Consider the following 20,688-nt stretch of genomic DNA (forward strand, 5'->3'; position numbering starts at 1 on the left):
TTTTTGTCAGTGGGATGTTAAAATCCCCTACTATAATTATGTTGCTGTCGATATCTTTCTTGAAGTTCTCCAAGATTTTCCTTATTTACTTGGGTCCTGCTATGTTGGGTGTATATATATTTACAATGTTTATGTTTTTTTCATGGATTCTTCCTGTATTATGAAGTGACTTTTTGGGTCTAATTTTATGGCCCTCGTGTTGAAGTCTATTTTGTCTGATATGAGTATTGCTACCTCACCTGTTTTTATTCTATTCATTTGCTTAGAACATATTTTTTCCATCTCTTCACTTTCGGCCTGTGTAGGTCTTTTTTTCTGAGGTGGGTCTCTTGTAGGCAGCATATGTGTGAGTAATGGTTTCTTATCCATTCAGCTATTCTATGTCTTTTATTTGCAGCATTTAATCCATTTACATTTAAGGTTATTATTGATAGTTACTTATTTACTGCCTTTTTATGTCCTTCATACCTGTGTTCCTCTCTCTGTCTCTGTCTCTGTCTCTGTCTCTCTTTCCTTTTATTCCTTTTCTTAAAGCAGTCTCTTTAGCATCTCTTTCAATAATGGTTTGGTGAAGGTGTATTCTTTGAGTATTCTTTTGTCCGGAAAACTCCTTATTTCTCCTTCCATTTTAATTGATAGCCTTTCTGGGTAGAGGAGTCTTGGTTTTAGGCCTTTGTTTTTCATTACTTTGTATATTCCTTGCCATTTCCTTCTGGATTATAGTGTTTCCATTGATAAGTCAGCTGCAAGCCCTATTGGCTCTCACTTGTATGTTACTTCCTGTTTCTCCCTTGCTACCTTTAAGATTCTTTCTTTGTCTTGGAATTTTGCCATTTTAATGATGATGTGTCTTGAAGTGGGCCTCTTTGGGGTCCTCTTGATTGTGACTCTGTGTTTCCTGGATTTGTGTGCTTTTCTCTCATCAAATTAGGGAAGTTTTCCATCATTACTTTTTCAAACAGGTTTTCTGTTATTCTTCCTTGCTCTTATTCTTCTCTTGCTGGTATCCCTATTATATGGATATTATTATGCTTCATGTTGTCCTGCAGTTCCCTGAACACTTCTTCTTTTTTTCTGAGTCTCTTTTTCTTTTCTTGGTCTTTCTGGGATTTTTTTTTCTACCTGATCCTCCCTTGCTGATTTGATCTTCTGCTTCATCTAACCTGCTTTTGATTCCTTCTACTGTGTTCTTCAGTTCAAAACTTGTATTCTTTATTTATCTTGACTCTTGTTGATAGTTTCTGTTTCCTTTTTCGTGTTGATATAGTTTGCAGTGAGTTCATTGTAGTTTCCCTATAGTTTCTGGTAATTCCCAGTAAGCTCATTGACCTTCCTTATAACCATTGCTTTGAACTCAGTATCTGATACTTGACTTGCCTCTGTTTCATTTAGCATTCTTTCTGAGGCTTCCTCCTTTCCTTTCATTTGGGGATTGTTTCTTTGTCTTCCCATTGTTTGTGAGACTCTTCTTGTTAGCCTCTGCCTCTTAAATTAATCTGTTCTGACTTCCTGGATTTGTGGTGTGAACGTCTATGGTAGGAGATCTATGAGATTCAGTGATGCAGTCTCCTTGATCTTCTGAACTGGCTCATCTTCCGTTGTCTTCTATGTTGGCTCTCTGGAGCTATTTGCATTTTGATTGTTGTTGGGTCTGTCTTTTGTGGGCCCTTCCTTCTAGCTGGTTGACTGACAGTCACTCCACCCACCACATGTTGTATTCTGTTGTGCAGGTCTGAACAGGTCATGTCGAATCTGGTTCTTCCGTCTGTCTGAGGTTATGAGGCTTCTTTGTGTCTATTGTTCAGTTGTTGTTGTTTTTTTTTCTGGGTAATTTCAAAAATGATTAGTTGTAATTCCAGGTTGGTCCTGGGTGGAGGTTAGTGTGGCTTCCACTCACTCCTCCACCATCTTCTTTTATTATCTGTGGGTGGGTTTCTTTGTTGGTGGGTTCTGTTTTCCAGAAGGTATATTGGTGTTCACTGCTCCCACCTACTCTTTTATGTGGTCAGTTGGAGAAGGAATGCAAAATGGATTAACATAGCCAAAGTGTGTTTTATGGTATTTAAATTACCAGCCTGTTAGGAGAATCTTTGGATAAGTATGGTTTTAACCATGATATTTCACCCAACTAGCCACTTTTTAGAATGGGTGAAAAAGAGATAAGACCCTTGTTAGAGGGGGGAATGATTGTGAGCTGAATCCAAAAAACCAGAATGCTTGTGGGAGGTCACATTATGAAATACAGGGAGAGTAAAGGATAAAAAAGAAACATTGTGTGTGAGAGAATAGAGTTAACCACAACAGTGATAAGGCTTGGGGAGATAGTCAAATGGGCTAAGATTCAAGAGAAGTGCTGTGTAGTATATACAATTGTATGGAATAACAATTTTTTGCAATAATAATGGGACAACAATCATATGACAAGAACTATATGATCTGAATAACAAGAACAGGAAGTACATGACCTAGAGTAGTGTGCTATTGGAACACAAGTGAAGTGAAAGAAGGAAAAATAAAAAATACACTATGAAAGAGAAAACAAGGAAAACCAAATAATGCAATTAAACAAACAAATAAAATGAAGAAAACTAAACAGAAAGAAAAGAAATTAAAAAATACTAATAAATAAAAGAAGTAAAAATAATGAAAACATATTAATAATAAAAATAAACAATAACATGCAGGTTCTCTAGAATAGCAAATTAAATTTGTGTCAGTGTCTCAGTTGTTGGGATTAGTCTTATGTTCCTTCTTTGGGCCTGTCTCTGGACCTTTCACAGTTCTATGTCTTATTGCCTCACTTGGGTGAAAAAAAAAAAAGAAAAGAAAAGAAAAGAAAAGCCTCCTGTGGATTTAAACCCACCAAGAGAGTTCTGCTGGTGTTCCTGAATGCCTCAAGCTGAGGGGGGTTGGGCTTTGCTTTTCTCCCTCCTTATGGTTTTGTGAGGATAGGGGCCATGTCTTTGCCATAATCTTCACAGTTGCCTAGTCTCCAGCCCAGTTCCTCTGTATGTTCCTGGGCTCCCACTGCCCATCTACACCATGCCGGCAACTTCTGTCCACCAATAGTGCCATCCCTGAGGTGCACTAATTAGGGGAAACTTACACACCACCTTCTTGCTCTTTGCTGTCCTAGGTGCTAGGCACTCTCCAAATCTCTTCAGGGTAGTTCAGCTCCCCCACTGAGTTAATTCTCTCTTGGGACTGCTAACTCCCTAGCCTTGCTGCTCTCCTCTACTGGGGGCACTTCCTCCTTCCTCTTAATGAGTCAGACAGGCTACATGGGGGCAGGGGTGCTGTTGCTATTGCAGCAGGGATGGGGCACACCAGCACAGCCACTGTGTCAGCAGGGGTGGGAGACTATCAGTGATTTTAAGACACTATCAGTTGTAAGATGTATTGCACTGCAAGATGTATTCAAACATGTTAAAATGTGAAAGGAATGAGAGTCTAAGAATCATTGGCATATGGTATTATTATCTGTTTGTTTGAAGAGAGCTGATCTGTGTTGTTTGAATTCAAGGCTTTAAGAAATAACACGAACATCATTATACATTCTCTGAACTTGCATTATTTGCAATAAAATATACTGAATTATTTTATGGCTCTAATGAACCTGGAATGAAATAATGCATGTAAAGTGTGTAATCCTGATAAAGTTCCAGAGTCAGAAAGCACTCATTGAATGATAGTAGTAATAGTAATGGTAACATTAGTCCTCATAGTAGTCATAGTAACACATGATATTTTCAATAAAAACTGGACTATATCTGTTATTAAATTCAATGTTTTTGAAATGCTAAGATCCTATACATTTATTGAAGGTTTTTTTACTTTGAGTTTAAGTAGTCTTAGTAAATAATAATCACTGCTCAGTGCTTTTGATGAGATAATATATACAAAATTGCCGATTGTTTATTGGTTAAAATAGTATTTGATACTTTCAGAACATGAAATATAACTTTTGTTGTTTCTAAATTTCTAAAGATTATACAGATTTATTGAAGTTAATTTCAGAAAGATTAAGTGATTCTAGTTAATAATTCTTTCTATGTTTTTATCTGGGTTGAATAATATATGAAAGTATATAATAATTGTAAAATAATTGACACAATTTGTAACAAATAGGAAATACACAGTAAAATATATTATCATTGCAATTGTTATTTGTAAAGAGTATTTTCTATGGTAGTTCATTTTTCCCTTTTTCTCCTTGGCCAAGTCAAAAGTTTTTAAAATGTCGCCCTGGCTGGTGTAGCTCAGTGGATGGAGCATGGGCTGGGAACCAAAATGTCCCAGGTTCGATTCCCAGTCAGGGCACATGCCTGGGTTGCAGGCCATGACCCCCAGCAACCGCACATTGATGTTTCTCTCTCTCTCTGTCTCTCCCTCTCTCCCTTCCCTCTCTAAAATAAATAAATAAATAAAATTTTAAAAAAAAGTTTTTAAAATGTCAAAGTTTGCTCCATTATGCTTGCTAAATCTATTTAACTTTTCTGAAGTTAACTTCACCAAATAATATGTCTTTCAGAATTTCTATGAAAATGAAAGATGATGCATGAGATGATGCATGTGAAGTATTTTGTTGCTATTACTGATGTGTAATATTTATTTTTTCCTGGCATTATAATATCACCTGAATATTTACTGGTTGACAAATTTAAAATACTGAGAAAGACTTAATACATTTGCTGAACTTAACTCTCTAAAACTAATGTAACTTCATCCACTAACACAGAATAGCAGTTCTCAAACTCTTTGGTGTCCAGGCCACATTATATTCTCAAAATAATTGGAAACCACAAAAAGTTTTTGTTTATGTGATTTATATCTTTTGATATTTATTATGTTACAAAGTACAACAGAAATATTTTGAAGTTTATGAATCATTTCATTTAAATGACAATAAGCCCATTTATTGTTAACATACATACTATATTTTCATGAAAACTAACTGTATTTTCCCAAAATATTAAGAAAGAAATCAAGCATTGTTTTACAGTTTTGAAATTCTCTTTAATGTTTAGTTTTATGGAGAGACAGTTGGATTTTCATACATGCATGTATATTCAACCTGTTGTGATATGTTGTTTGGACTGAAGTTTATAAAGAAAATGCAGTTTTAAAAACAAATAGTTGGAAAAGGGAAACCTAGCAAACTCTCTAAAAGAGTATCAGAGTCTAATAGTCATTGAACCACACTTTGAGAACTGCTGACACATATCTTTAATTTTTAAGGTATTGAATAAGATGATGTATGCAATATATATTTTATTAATGCTACCTTAGAGGTTGCTATTATTTATACTTTCCAGATATTCTCAAAGAACTTGAGTTTCTTCTTGTTTTGTTGACTGCATTCATAGTTTCTAAAAACAAACAAAAAAAATGATGGTATAGATTTTGTAAAGAAGTTAAGTTACTTTACCAAATAATATCTGTATTAACCCAATTGAGATCATGATTTTTACATCTATAATGTCAGTAATATGCATAGTTCCATGCCTGGCACATATGGTAGACTCAATAAAAACCAACTTTACTCTTTACTCAATGTACGTAAAATTATACCAGTAGATGCCAGGGATAAAACTAGCCTCAAATATTCAAAAACCTTTTCTGCTCATCTGGAATCACTCTGCTACTCTCTCTTGTTTTTCCTCAACAAGCCCTACTTTCAGGCCCTAGAATCCATTAGGAAAAAGAATAAATCTTTTAATAGAAGCAAGCTAACACCACTCCATACCTGGGCTCATGAGTAATGCTGATTTCTATGGATCTTAGAGTCAGTGTGTGAGACCTTCTCCAGAGACATCAGGTGACTCTAGGAATACCTAGAAGATTGTGCATAATTTCCTGTGGAGATTGAATCTCCACTTCAACACTTGTTTCCTGAGTGTAGGTGTGTCTATCTTGTCAGTATTCCTTTAAACTCTAGTTCCCACATTGCTGGGGGGCAGTGCAGGAGGACATTGGGGAAAAACAGTTCCCCTATATTCCTCCTCTGGTCTTATTACAAAATCCTGAGAAAACATAAGCATTTTTGTCAGAAAATGGGCTTCTTCCCTATAATTATATTGAAGTGGTTACTGTTTCCACTTACCAGTCTAAGTGTTTAGTTCTAGAGGTAATCACTTTCAGGATTAGCAGTGGCCACTATGTCTTGGAGACCTTTCTGATATTAATTGGGATTTATTTGTCAGTTTCAGAAGGGACCTCTATGTTTTCTTTTTCCTTTTATAATTTAAAAAATATTATTAAACTTTGTTTATGGAGACTTTCAAAGGATATAAAAGTGCATAGAATTATGAGAGGGACCAAAAAAAAAACCCCAGACTTTATTTATAAAAAATGTTTATTAATTCTTACATGTTTAAATGTCAGTCACCTTCAAAGTACTTTCTATTTGATGCAATATACCATTGAGACTTTTCCACTGCTCAGAACAGTTCTTTAACTCATCAATGTTGATGCCTTTTAGTGTTTCTGCCATATGTTGTTTTATCTCTTCCACATTGGCAAAACATTCCCCTTTGATGACTTTTTTCTTCTGGGAAACAGAAAAAAATGTCTCTTGGGGAAAGATCAAGTGAATAAGGAGGGTGGGGCATAGGAGTCATGCCATTTTTTATCAAAAACTGCTGAACACTCAGCATGGTATTCACTCATAAATCACACATTGTAAGATGGGCAAACCTTTTGAGTCTTCGAAAAATCCATTAAAGCCAAATTCAACCTCTCACAACAATACCAGCTGGTACATGGATACAGATGTGTTCCTAGAACATTCACCTAACGTGGGAAGCCTGTACTACAAGGGGCTCACCCTCCAGAAGATAATTGTGGTTTCTCTTGGGTCCTCCCTTATGTATAATAAGACCCATGCATTCATTATCCAGCTCCAAAATTTATCAATTTATGGACTGTCTTGTTTCATCCATACTTCCATCCACTTCTCTCTCCCATTATATTTTGACATAAACTCCAAACAACATAATACTTCATTCACAAATACTTCAGCACATATATCTAAAAATGTAAGAACTATTTTTCTATGTAACCACGATGTGAACATCACTCTTAAAAATTAATGAGCAATAATTATTTAATATTTAATATCATGAAAAAGCCAGTCATTGCTCAGAATTTCCAGCTGCATCATGAATATTTTTAAAAATTTGTTAGCATCAAGAACCCAAGGAATTTCACACATTACACTTGCTTGATAGGTCTTTTAGTTCTCTTAATCTGTAGATTCTCCCTCTACTTTTTTATCTTGTAAATTATTTGTTTTGAAGAAATCTTTCCCTCTTTCTTTAATCCCATATTAGCTTCATTAACTCCAGAAAACTTTCTACAGTCTAATCCTTCACTAAAACATTTCAACAAGGGTAAGTCAATACCTACTTCTTTGTGGCAGGCTTTCACTGCACTCTTTCTAGAGATTCCCTACATTTATGACTTTTGGATCAAATGTTCTAATGATACAAGCTGGCAGTATTCTTACTGCCTTTTTATATTTTTAAGACATGTAACCTGTATGGTTTTATTGTATTCTGTACACCAAAAAGCCCGTTGAAACTCCTCAACCATTTCAATAAACTTGATGAAAATCACATTTTGATACTTGCCACTCTTCCCATCCAGGCTTAAAAATTTCTTCACCAGGATCTTGCACTATATTACCTGAAGATATGTTTTTTTTGTTTTTGATATCTCCTAGTTTTTATAGCCTTTCTTACTTTTTATGGATAACATGCTTAGATTCAGAATTGTAGGGATGTCCCAATACCCCCAAGGAGTCTTATCACATCTATTGCTGCTTCCCACACCATCACTTGGTCTCTTTTTTCTAGTATAAGGCCAATCATTTTAGAATTCACTGTCTGAAGAAGAAGGTTTAAATATCACTTTCCAAACATCCTGAGAGAACTCTCACACACACAAAAAATATTGACCACTTTTTCTCTCTTGATCATCCAGTCACTTTATACCTGAGAAAGTATATTGAGACAAACTGTAGGGACGCTCAGTTTCTGATTTATTCCCTCTGTGTTCAAAAGCCAGCAATGATCTCTGAGAGTGCCCTTCTTTTTATTTTTGGGGGGGGGGTATTTTTTTAATTTTATTTTAATCACTTTTCAGGTACAGTTTTCTGCCCTTTACTCCCATCCCAGCCCACCCACCCACCCGTCCCTCCCCACCTCCCTCCCATTTCCACCCCCTAGTTTTTGTTCATGTGTCCTTTATATTTGTCCCTATAAACCTTTTCTATTCTCCCCTGAAATTCCCTCCCCTCTCCCCTCTGGTCACTGTCAGACTGTCCTCTATTTCAGTGTCTTTTGCTATATTTTGCTTCTAGCTCTTCTCACAGTTCATAGTGTAGATTTCTGCCAGGCCAGGATTCCTAATAATAATCTCTGTTAGAATCCTAAAAAAGCAATCTGAATTTTCCCAAGCTTCAACTTCCTGTGGACGCAAGAGAGAATAAATTAACATTGAGATTTGAATTTCACTTTCAAGTTATCCCTACTTATTGATGCAAGACCTCTTCAAGATCTACTGTAAGAGAGAGGAAGATGGTGGCGATGGGGAAGGAGGGAGCAGATTCCACTTCCTCCTAAACACAGGAGGAAAACCTAGCTGATCTACAGAGGAACAGAGCAAACAGCAAACAGTACCCTAGCATATGAAAATAAGAGACCAAAAATTGTAGTGGACACTGAAAAACCAGACGGTAAGGAGAGTACTTGAGGCCAATAAGGTTTCAGGGACCAGCTCGGTAAGCAGGGTGGCTGCAGCCCCAGGCCTGGCACCCACCATCGGGCCTGCCACAGAGTCCTTGGGAGAGAGCCGGGTCAACTACTCCCTCCCTCCCTGGCCAATCAAGGTTTAAACAGAACTTGGAGAAACCTGGTTGCTTGAAGTGGCAGAGAGGGGATCACCCACAGAGTCTGTGGAAGCCAGCTTGGGAGAGTTGAGAGCCCCGCAGTAACAAGCACTGGCCTGGATAATCACTGGTCTGTTTGGAGAATTGGGCTGTATGGAGCCAGAGCTGCAGACTTGAGTAGGAACAATTTCTCAAAAATAAAAACTGTTTGGTGAATACTCTAGCATCAGCTGCTTGGCCTTCACCCCAACCAGCAGGGCAACGATCCCGAGGTGGCGGGAAAGTTTGCACAGAAGGCTCTGCCCACCTCCATACTATTAGGAAGGGTGTGCACCCAAGCCCACAGCACTGAGACAGCCTGACCTAATGAGTGTGTGCTGCACCCCAGTTCACAGGAGTAATCCCAAGGAAAGAGCACTCTCAGGAAGACCTGAATCCAACATCCAAGGCTTGGGGAGAGTCTTCAGACTAACTCTGGGGAGAGTGGGTGTAAGACTGGCTGAGTGCAGAATGGGAAGGGAGAAAAGCCATACCAATCGCCCCTTAGCCAGCAAGACTGCAAAAACCGGTTTGCGGTTTGTCCAGTTTGAAACCAACAAGAGGTGATGGTGGTAGTTGTTGTTGGTGTTGTTGTTGTTGTTTTGTTTTTAGAAATTTTTTATTTTTTATTTTTTATTGTTTTATCTTTCAATACCTTCTTCCTCTCTTTCCTTCTTCATTGATTTCCAATTTAATCTCTTCTTCCTCCCTTCTTCTACCTTTTCTTTGAATACCCACAAGTGAGACAAAAAAGAAAAAAATACCTGGGACTGTGAAAAGACCAGAGTTGGACGCAAAGAGGGGGCATCCCAACAGTTGAGACAGAGGGACAAGATTCACTTTGCTATTACAGAGAACCTGCAAATTATTGCATATTTGTATTATTATTTTTTTATTATTCCTACATCTTTTATTTTAATAGTATTTTTGTACTCCTTTCTGTATAATCTTCATTGCTTGGCTGGTTATATTATATCATTTGACAGGTTTCCTCTGTTCTCTCTGACATAGTGTATTGCTAATTTACTGTCCTTCACATCACTTGTGTTCCTTTAGCACACTACTCAAGGTCCTATACTCCATATTCTTGTTATACAGATCATATAGATTCTGTCATATGATTGTTGTTCTAATATTACTGTAAATAATGGCTGTTCCATACAATTGTAAATACTTCAAAACACCCCTCCCAGATCTTAGCTCACTTTACAGTTTCCTGAACTCTATTACTGTAGTGGTTAACTCTATTCTCTCACACACTGCAACTATTTACTAACCTTTACTCTCATCTTACCTCAGAATCTGAACTCCCATAACCTCACTGCTTTCTAGATCCAACTCACAATCCATCCCTCACTAACAAGAGTCTTATCTTATTTCCATCCTTTCTAAATAGTGACTAGCTGGATGGAAGATTGTGGTAAACACTATACATAGCCAAAGGATCTCCTCTCTCTTCTCTACTGGCTGCTACTGTAAATATCATAGAATACTCTCTTGCTGTCTTAAACCACTTTTCCTTACCCCTCCAAATGATCACAAAAAAAAAAGAGTAGGGGGAAGCTGGGAACTCCAGGATACCGGAAGGAGACTGCACCACTGAATCTCATAGGTATTCTATCACAGAAGTTCACACCATAAACCCAGGGAGCCAGAACAGGTCAATTTAAGAAGCTAAGGCTAACAAGAAGAGTCTCACAAACAATGGGAAGACAAAGAAACAATCCCCAAAAGAAGGGAAAGGAGGAAGTCTCAGAAAGAATGCTAAACGAAATAGAGGCAATTCAACTATCAGATATTGAGTTCAAAGCAATGATCGTCAGGAAGCTCAACGAGCATACAATGAGCTACCAGAAACTACAGGGAAGCTACAATGAACTACCTGCAAACTATATCAACATAAAAAGAAATAGAAACTATGAACAATGGCCAAGAGGAAATGAAGAATACAATATCTGAACTGAAAAACACATTAGAATGAATCAAAAGCCTGTTCAATGAAGCAGAAGATTGCATCAGCAATTGGAGGACAAAGTATAAAAAACACACAGAAAGAGCAAGGAAAGGAAAAGAGGCTCAGAAAGAATGAAGAGGGATTAAGAGAAATGCAAGACAATATGAAATGTAATAATATCTGCATAATGGGGATATCAGAAGGAGAAGAAGAAGAGCAAGTGATAGAAAACCTATTTGAAAAGTAGTGATGGAAAACTTTCCTAATTTGATGAGAGAAAAAGTCACACAAATCCAGGAAAGACAGAGAGTCACAATCAAGAGGAACCCAAAAAGGCCCACCTCAAGACACATCATAATTAAAATGGCAAAATGTCAAGACAAAGAGAGAATCTTAAAGGAAGCAAGGGAGAAAAAGGAAGAAACACACAAATGAGCCCCAATAAGGTTAGCAGCTCACTTCTCAATGAAAACATTCCAAGCCAGAAGAGAATGGCAAGAAATACTCCAAGTAATGAGAACCAGAGGACTGCAACCAAGGCTACTTTACCCAGCAAGGCTCTCAATCAAGATGTAAGGCTGAATAAGGGACTTCCAAGACAAAAGAAGTCTAAAAGAATACACCTCCACCAAACCAGCTCTGCAAGAGATGCTAAACAGAGTGCTTTAAGGAAAGAAAGTAAAATAGAGAGAGAGAGAGAGAGGAACACAGGTACATAAATGGCAAAGAATAAGTACCCATCAATAATAACCTTAAACGTAAGTGGATTAAATGCTCCAATCAAAAGACATAGAACAGCTGAATGGATAAGACAGCATGACCCACACATATGCTGCCTACAAGAGACCCAACTCAGGATAAAAGACCTGCACAGGCTGAAAGTAAAGGGCTGGAAACAAATTTTCCAAGCAAATGGACAGAAAAAAAGGCCAGGGTAGCAGTACTCATATCAGAAAAGAAAGACTTCCAAAGAAGGTGCATAAAGAGAAACCCAGAGGGTCACTTCATAATATTCAAGGGAAGACATAAACATTGTAAATATATATGCACCCAACATAGGATCACCAAAATACATACAGAAAATCATGGAGGACTTCAAAAAAGATATTGACAACAACACAATTATAGTGGGGGATTTTAACACCCCACTGTCAAAAATGGACAGATCTACCAAACAAAATATCAACAAAGATATTGTGGCATTGAACAATGCCCTAGATGAAATGGACTTCGCTGATACATATAGAACCCTTCATCCCAAAGAGGCTAAATATACATATATTTCAAATGCATATGGGACATTTTCAAAGATAGACCACATGATAGGATACAAAACAAGACTCAAAAAACCCCAAGAAAATTGAAATCATACCAAGCATTTTCTCGGATCACAAGGGACTGAAACTAGAAACCAACCCCAAGGAAAAAAAAAGACCAAAACACTCAAAATCAGGGAGATTAAATAGCATGCTATTAAACAATGAATGGGTCAAGATTGAAATTAGGGAATAAATAACAAAGTTTCTAGAAACAAATGAAAAAAAACTCACAAAAACCCAAAACTTATAGGACACAGCAAAGGCAGTCCTGAGAGCGAACTTCATAGTGACACAGGCCTACCTAAAAAAAGATAGAAATATTTCAGACAAAGAACCTAACCCTATGTCTACAAGAACTCAAGGAACAACAGCAAAGACAGCCCAGAGTAAGTAGAAGGAAGGAAATAACTAAGATAAGAGCAGAATTACATGACATAGAGACTAAAAGCACAATTATAAGAATCAATGAATCCAGGAGCTGGTTCTTTGAACAGATAAACAAAATTGGCAAGCCTTTAAGCAGGCTCATCAAAAAAAAAAGAGAAAAGACCCAAATTAACACAATCAGAAATGAAAAAGGAGAGATTATAACTGATACCACAGAAATACAAAAGATTGTAAGAAATTACTATGAAGAATTATATGCCAAGAAATTTGAAAATCTAGGTGAAATGGACAAATTTGTAGAAAAATATGATCTCCCAAAACTCAATAAAGAAGAAGCAGAAGGCCTAAACAAACCAATAACAACAAGTGAAATTGAAGCAGTAATAAAAAAACACCCAACACACAAAAGCCCTGGACCAAATGGTTTCACAGGAAAATTCTACAAAGCATTTAAGGAAGAGCAAATCCCTATCCTTTACAGACTATTCCAAAAAATCAAGAATAACGGAAGACTCCCAAGCTCTTCTTTATGAAGGCAGTATCATGCTAATTCCAAAACCAAATAAAGACAGAACAAAGAAAGAAAACTTCAGGCCAATATCACTGATGAACATGGACACTAAAATCATAAACAAAATATTGTCAAACCACACCCAACAATACATTTAAAAGATTGTACAGGATGACCAAGTGGGATTCAATTCAGGGATGCCAGGATGGTACAATATTTGCAAATCGATAAAGGTAATAAACCGCATAAACAACAGCAAAGACAAAAATCACATGATCATATTGATAGATGCAGAAGAAGCATTTGATAAGGCACAGCACCCATTTATGATAAAAACACTCAGCAAAGTGGGAATAGAGGGAGCATTCCTCAACATAATAAAGGCCATATATGAGAGACCTACACCCAACATCATACTCAATGGCCAAAATGTAAAATCTTTTCCACTAAAATCAGAAACAAGACAAGGTTGTCCACTTTCACCACTTCTCTTCAATATAGTATTGGAAGTTTTATCCACAGCCATCAGACAAGAAAAGGAAATTAAAGGCATACAAATCAGAAAAGAGGAAACAAAACTGTCATTGTTTGCAGATGACATGATGGTGTACATAGAAAATCCTATAGACTCTACCAAAAAACTACTCAACTTAATAAATGAATTTGGCAAAACAGGGGAATACAAAGTCGATGTCCAGAAATCAAAGGCATTTTTGTATACCAACAATGACACAGCAGAAGCAGAAATCAAGAAAAAAAATCCCATTCAATATAGCAAAAAGAAAAATAAAATACCTAGGAATAAACCTAACCAAGGAGATAAAAAAAAACTGTATGCAGAAAACTACACAACACTGAAGAAAGAAATCAAGGAAGACAGAAACAAATGGAAACAGATACCGTGTTCATGGATTGGAAGAATTAACATCCTCAAAATGTCCAAACTACCCAAAGCAATTTACAGGTTTAATGCAATACTTATTAAAGTACCAATGGCATATTTCACCGACATAGAATCAACACTTCAAAAATTTATATGGAACCATAAACAACCTAAAATAGCTGCTACAGTTTTGAGAAAGAAGAGTAAAGTAGGAGGGATCTCAATACTTGATAATAAACTGTATTTCAAGGCCACTGTCATCAAAACAGCCTGGTGCTCGCATAAAAACAGGTACAGGGACCAATGGAACAGAACAGAGATCCCAGAAATAGACCCAAGTCACTACAGTCAATTAATATTTGACAAAGGGGGCAGCAAAATAAAATGGAGTAAAAATAGCCTCTTCAACAAATGGTGTTGTGAGAACTGGACAGCTACATGCAAAAAAAAAAAAAAAACAAAAAAAAAAACAACAAAAAAAAAAAAAAAAAAACTCAAGCACCAACTTACACCATACACAAAAGTAAATTCAAGGTGGATAAAAGATTTAAATATAAGCCATAACAACATTAAAGTCCTAGAGGAGAACATATGCAGGAAAATCTCAGATATTTCATGCAGCAGCATTTTTACTGATATGTCCCCTAGAGCAAGGGACATAAAGGAAAGAATAAACAAATGGGATCTCATCAAAATAAAAAGCTTCTGCATAGCTAAGGAAAACAGTATTAAAATAAAAAGAGAACCAACTGTATGGGAAAACATATTTGCCAATGATACCTCAAGGGTTTAATCTCCAAAATATACAAAGAACTCACATAACTCCACTCTAAGGAGACAAGCAACCCAATTAAAAAATCGGCAAGGGACTTGAACAGACACTTCTCCAAGGAGGACATACACAGGATCCAGAGACACATGAAAAGATGCTCAATATCGCTAGCTATCAGACAGATGTAATTTAAAACTACAATAATATACCACATTACAGTGGTCAGAATGGCTATCATAAACAAAGCAACAAATAACAAGTGTTGGAGAGGTTGTGGAGAAAAGGGGACCCTAGTGCACTGTTGGTGGGATTGCAGGTTAGTACAACCACTATGGAAAACAGTATGGAATTTCCTCAGAAAACTAAAAATGGATCTGCCTTTTGACCCAGCAATTCCACTGCTAGGATTATATCCTAAGAATTCTGAGACACCAATCCAAAAGAACCTATGCACCCCAATGTTCACAGCAGCCCAATATACAATAGCCAAGTGTTGGAAGCAGCCTAGGTGCCCATCAGTAAATGAACAGATCAGAAAACTATGGTACATTTACACAATGGAATTCTGTGCAGCAGTAAGAAATAAGGAGCTCCTACCCTTTGCGACCGCGTGGATGGAACTGGAAACTATTATGCTAAGTGAAATAAGCCAGGTGGTGATAGACAAATACCATATTATCTCACCTTTAACAGGAACCTAAACAACGAAACAAAGAAACAAGCAAAATATAACCAAAGACACTGAAATAGAGAATAGGCTGACAGTGTTCATAGGGGAGAGGGGAGGGAATTTCAGGGGAGAAGGGAAAGGGTTTATAGGAACAAATATAAAGGACACATGGACAAAAATTGGGGGGGTGGAAATGGGAGGGAGGTGGGGAGGGCTTGGTGGGTGGGCTGGGATGGGAGTAAAGAATAGAAAACTGTACTTGAACAATAATTAAAATAAAATACATTTTAAAAAAAGATCTACTGTAGTGATTTCTGAAAATTTCCATCTTTCTTATTTTTGGGTACAAGACCACCTTCACCTCGCACATTTTCTGCTTGGTAGCCTATTTATCATTGGATGTGCTTATCCAAAACACTGCTTCTCAGTATTCTTTAAAAAATCTTTCAAATTTCACACAAAAATGGGAGGATTGTGTGTCTTCCAACTTTGCATTTTACTGTCTCTTAACTTTAAAACAACATTGCCTATGCCCAGAGTCTCATTAAAAGTCTTGCTAAACAGAGAGTTTTTTCAATTTTTACTTATGCAATGTTTTTGAATAATGGTCTCATATAGTCCCTGTAACATGTTTGGGGGTCACACTGTCCTCTCTATTCCCAATAACTCCAGAGTTCCCAGGCCCTGTCTCCAAAGGACTGACACACAAACTTTCGTTTTCTTGACTCTTTTCCTTGGGAAAAGGTGTGTGTGTAAATGCATATTACCAGCTAAAAACTGATCTCAAGTTCAGCCCAACCAACCCTGATATGCTTTTATTACTCTTATAGGTGATGTACATATCATTTTTATTGCATTTGGAAGATGATAGGGTAAAATAGAATTAATTGAATTTTTAATTTTATTGAGTACAGATGTAAATGTTTTCATTCATTCAAGAAATATTTATTGAGTACCTTCTCTGAGCCAGAACAGTTTTAAGAACTGGAAATAAAACAAACAGGCACAATCTAGTCTTACACAAACCTTATCTATAGTAGTTAACCTCAATAATGATAATTCCAAGCCTTCTACATGAATATGCAGAGAAAGTATTCTTAACATGAAAAAAGAACTTTCATTTTCTGATATCATATTTTTATTCTTTCATGTAAGTCTTCTTTTATACTGTGAATAGCTTTCAACAAACATCAACTCTAAATTTTCTCCCCCAAAATGCAATTGAATACATGCCATTGCACAAATCTGTTCAATCCTTCAATATGCTATAACAATGTCCTACCTTTTCTGTTCTTGCTGTTCCTTCAGGTGTATCAGTTCCTATACCAGTGATTGGACTGAGAGATGAAGACAAAGTGTTCATCCACAACACCACCTGCGTGCTGAATGACCCAAATTTTGTTCTTATTGGGTCTTTCGTAGCTTTCTTCATACCACTGATGATCATGGTGATTACCTACTGCCTGACGATTTACGTTCTTCGCAGACAAGCTCTAATGCTACTCCGTGGCCACACGGAGGAACTGCCAGGAGTGAGCCTGGATTTCCTGAAGTGCTGCAAGATGAATATTATTGATGAAGATAATGCTGCAAACCCTAACCAAGATTTGAACCTGCGTCAAAGAAAGAAGAAAGAAAAACGTCCTAAGGGGACTATGCAAGCTATCAACAATGAGCGGAAAGCATCTAAAGTCCTTGGCATTGTTTTCTTTGTGTTTCTGATCATGTGGTGCCCATTTTTTATTACTAATATTCTGTCAGTTCTTTGTGAGAAGGACTGTAATCAAGAGCTCATGGAAAAGCTTTTGAATGTGTTTGTTTGGATTGGCTATATTTGTTCAGGAATTAATCCTCTGGTATACACCCTGTTCAACAAAGTTTACCGAAGGGCTTTCTCTAACTATCTGCACTGCAATTATAAGGCAGAAAAAAAGCCTCCTCTAAGGCAAATCCCGAGAGTCTCTGCCACTGCTTTGTCTGGGAGGGAGCTCAATGTTAATATTTACTGGCATACCAATGAACCAGTGGTAAAGAAAGCTAATGGCAATGAGCCAGGGGTAGAGATTCAAGTTGAGAATTTGGAGCTACCAGTTAATTTCTCCAATGTGGTTAGTGAAAGGATTAGTAGTGTGTAAGAAAGTGAAGCGCAGTCTTTTCCTACAGTAATTCTAGAAATGTATGAAAATGTTCCATAATTCTTCTGTCAGTCCTAACTAATGTAAATATTGCTGTCTGAAAATAATGTTTTTATATATAGCTTTGCAATCCTGTACTTTATAATCATGTATATGATAGTGAGATTTAGGGTTCTATATTTACTGTTTTTAATAGATGGAGAGTAACTTATTTTGATTCTTTGATGTGTAAAAAGTTGATTGTTTTCTTTCCCTTCCTCCCTTCATCCCTTCCTCCTTTTCTCTCTCTTTCATCCCCCCTCTCTCTTTTTCACTCTTTTGTGAATAAGGAAATGTTCATCTGTTCATCTCAGGTGGCATTTGCAGGAGACCAGAATGATGCATGTGACAGTGGTTATATTTTAACTGCACCAAAAATTAAAAAATTAGTGTTATATTTTCAGGGTTAACAGTAAATATATACTTTAAATTCTTGCTGTGTTGTGCTCATCTACACACATAAAGACAGTGAGATAGTTTCTGCCTTCCTATACTCTATCTCATCATTAGTGAGTCATAGGCAGAACTTCACCTTATTGTCACATATGGGACACAATTTGACATTGTCAGAGAGTTGTGTTGGTATTTTACTGCAGTGTCTGTCCCCAAACGTAGTGGTATTTTAACATAAGCAGCTGGTTAACCTAGACTACAGAAGTGGAAGGATGATAGTATATATATCCACCAATAACTTTTCACTTCTTAAGGATAATGTTCAAATTCTGATTATAATGACAAGCAAATTGAAATTAGTGTTTTCATTCTGGTCTGTACTAAATACCCAATCCATAATTAAACTTGGAAATGAGATCCCAGATTTTATTTCCCAACCCAGAATTAATATCAATTGGATTTTGATCTCAGGATCTGGAAATTCATGTGCTTTACACAAAGTGAAGTTAACATTTTGAGCCTTATTAAAATATTTTTAAAATTATGGTACCCCTATCTATAGGACCTAATTTTGTTGTCCTTTTTTTAGTAAAACTTGCATTTGAAGCATAGACAGTCAAAACCTTGAAAGTTTTACTTGATTAAGGACTACAGAATTAGGCCCTTAGAATGTGAAAAAAAAAGTAATTAAAAAGAAACTTTTACTGAACTCTATGAATAAAAGAAATACAGAGTTTCCATTTGGGTTTTAAACAAAATTTTCCTCACTTTCAGTTCCTTCCAAACTCTATTCCAGGAAAAGACTGCAGCTAATTTGTGAAAGTGGCAAACTCTTCATTGTACTGCAATTATGTACCAGAAGTTTAAACCTTTGTCAAAATATAGTGTTGTATTACAATCAGTGTTGGCCATCGTTTTATTCATGGCCCTGCTGCTCTCTAAGAATTCAGTCCCAGTCTACTAGCTTGTTAACCATGAAAGGTTTTCAAACATTGCTAATGTCAGACCATTAAATCTATGCTGTGTGCAGTGTACAAGTGTTTCCAATAACTGTATTTCCAAATGTGTCCATCTCACACAATTGTGGATCACTTTCTAAAGAATTCATGATGCTATTTCTTATGCCTGACAGTTATTTACACACCTTAGAGTGTGCCTCTCAATATCCTGAAACTTACGGAGGCAGAATCTGAATTTCTAAAACCCCTGATCTGTGTCAACACACAGCATAGTAAATCCAACAGTCTGCCACAAGGGGCAGTGGGAGAGCTTCTGTACTTGAGGAAACTCATATGGTCTCTACTTGCTTTGCAACACTGCCAAAATGTCAGTCAATTGCTTGAGCATGCCCAAATATAACATGAAAGTAAAGCCTACCTGCCTGTTAGCTTTGTCAAACTGCATGTTAAAACAACTATATGAAGTTGAATGAGATGATCTAATTCTTATTGAAACTAAAATGTCTGAAGAAACACAGCATGTATCGAGCATGAGTTCCACATGTACAGATGGTGTCCTGCATGTATGTCATGTATATTGCATGAATCTACCAATCTGTATTAATGTAGGACAGCATAGGTGATACCAAAAGGACTGAAGAAAATCCTCCAGCAGTTCTTAGAAAGACCACACATTCAGATCTGAAGTATTGTATTAGAGAAAACTGGAAACATCTGATTTCTTAACTATCAGGGCAAGCTCATAGCACATGTTTTACAGAGAAATAAAATATAAACCACAATTTTCAAAAGCACTAGCAATAAATTGAATGGCAATAGCTTATAACACATTTGTTAATAATTCTTATTTCATCAAGTAGTAGTACTTAATAGTACCCACCACAGTAATTATCCTCAAATTGTGTGCTATTTATAAGTTTTGTGCAATTTGGTATGAAACAAATATATTCATTTGGATATAAATCTTGCAGCTCAATGTTAAATCTACAAACTTTTATAAATGTTTTAAAATTCCATGTTATAAATGCCATGTGGTGAATTTACTGTCAAACCTATTATTTTGATTAACTATTATATATGTACATCTGTTTAAGAAACATGCAACAGACTGCCTTATTTCATTTCCTGTGAAATTTCTCCTTTGTTATATGGTACTTTTTGAGAGTGGTGGCAAAGTATTGTCTTATTCCTGGTTCCTGTATGTTATTCACTCCAGGTTTTTGTGATACTTCCTATTAATTTATTAAATTTGTTAAATGTTGGCTGATATGTCATGTCTTTTTCCCCTGCATAGTTTGAGGGGAAAATATAACACTTCATTTTCTTTTAAAATAAGTTTATAAACACTACAAGAAATTGTCACTCTTCTGATTAATTCTGCATGTACTCAAAGGCTACAACACCAGAGGAAAGACAATAAAGAGGTGTAAACAACAAAAACAATATTAAGAACATTAGTGGTTACTCATGAGCAGAATAACTGTGCTTCCAAGTTATCCTACCTTACTTAACCTGAGCAGGAAACTGAGATGGCTCACTTGCTCTCCCTGCTGTAAGTATCATTACTATCTTATTCCCACCAGTCTCCAAGCTCCTCAAGAACAGAAAAGGCCATGTCTATCTTCTTGATAGTTTTAACCCAAATAATTAGTTGCCACTGTACATTCAACAGATATATATTGAGCATCAATATCTGTGGACATTGTATTATCTTTTCCTGTTGCAAAAATGGGCCTT

The 20,688-nt window shown here is 36.5% G+C and overlaps 1 protein-coding gene across 1 annotated transcript in view; it reads left to right on the top strand.

Annotated features, from left to right (window-relative positions):
- The window catches only part of LOC118498392 (5-hydroxytryptamine receptor 2C-like), a 32,393-nt gene extending 14,677 nt beyond the window's left edge, over positions 1 to 17,716 (top strand). The window contains exon 2 of the mRNA XM_036016349.1: positions 16,734 to 17,716. Coding sequence (XP_035872242.1) covers positions 16,734 to 17,560 — 827 coding nt within the window. The 3' untranslated portion in view covers positions 17,561 to 17,716. The remainder of the gene's footprint in view (positions 1 to 16,733) is intronic.
- The last annotated feature ends 2,972 nt before the right edge of the window (positions 17,717 to 20,688 follow it).

This window comes from Phyllostomus discolor, chromosome X, assembly GCF_004126475.2.
Source record: "Phyllostomus discolor isolate MPI-MPIP mPhyDis1 chromosome X, mPhyDis1.pri.v3, whole genome shotgun sequence".
Classification (NCBI taxonomy): domain Eukaryota; kingdom Metazoa; phylum Chordata; class Mammalia; order Chiroptera; family Phyllostomidae; genus Phyllostomus; species Phyllostomus discolor.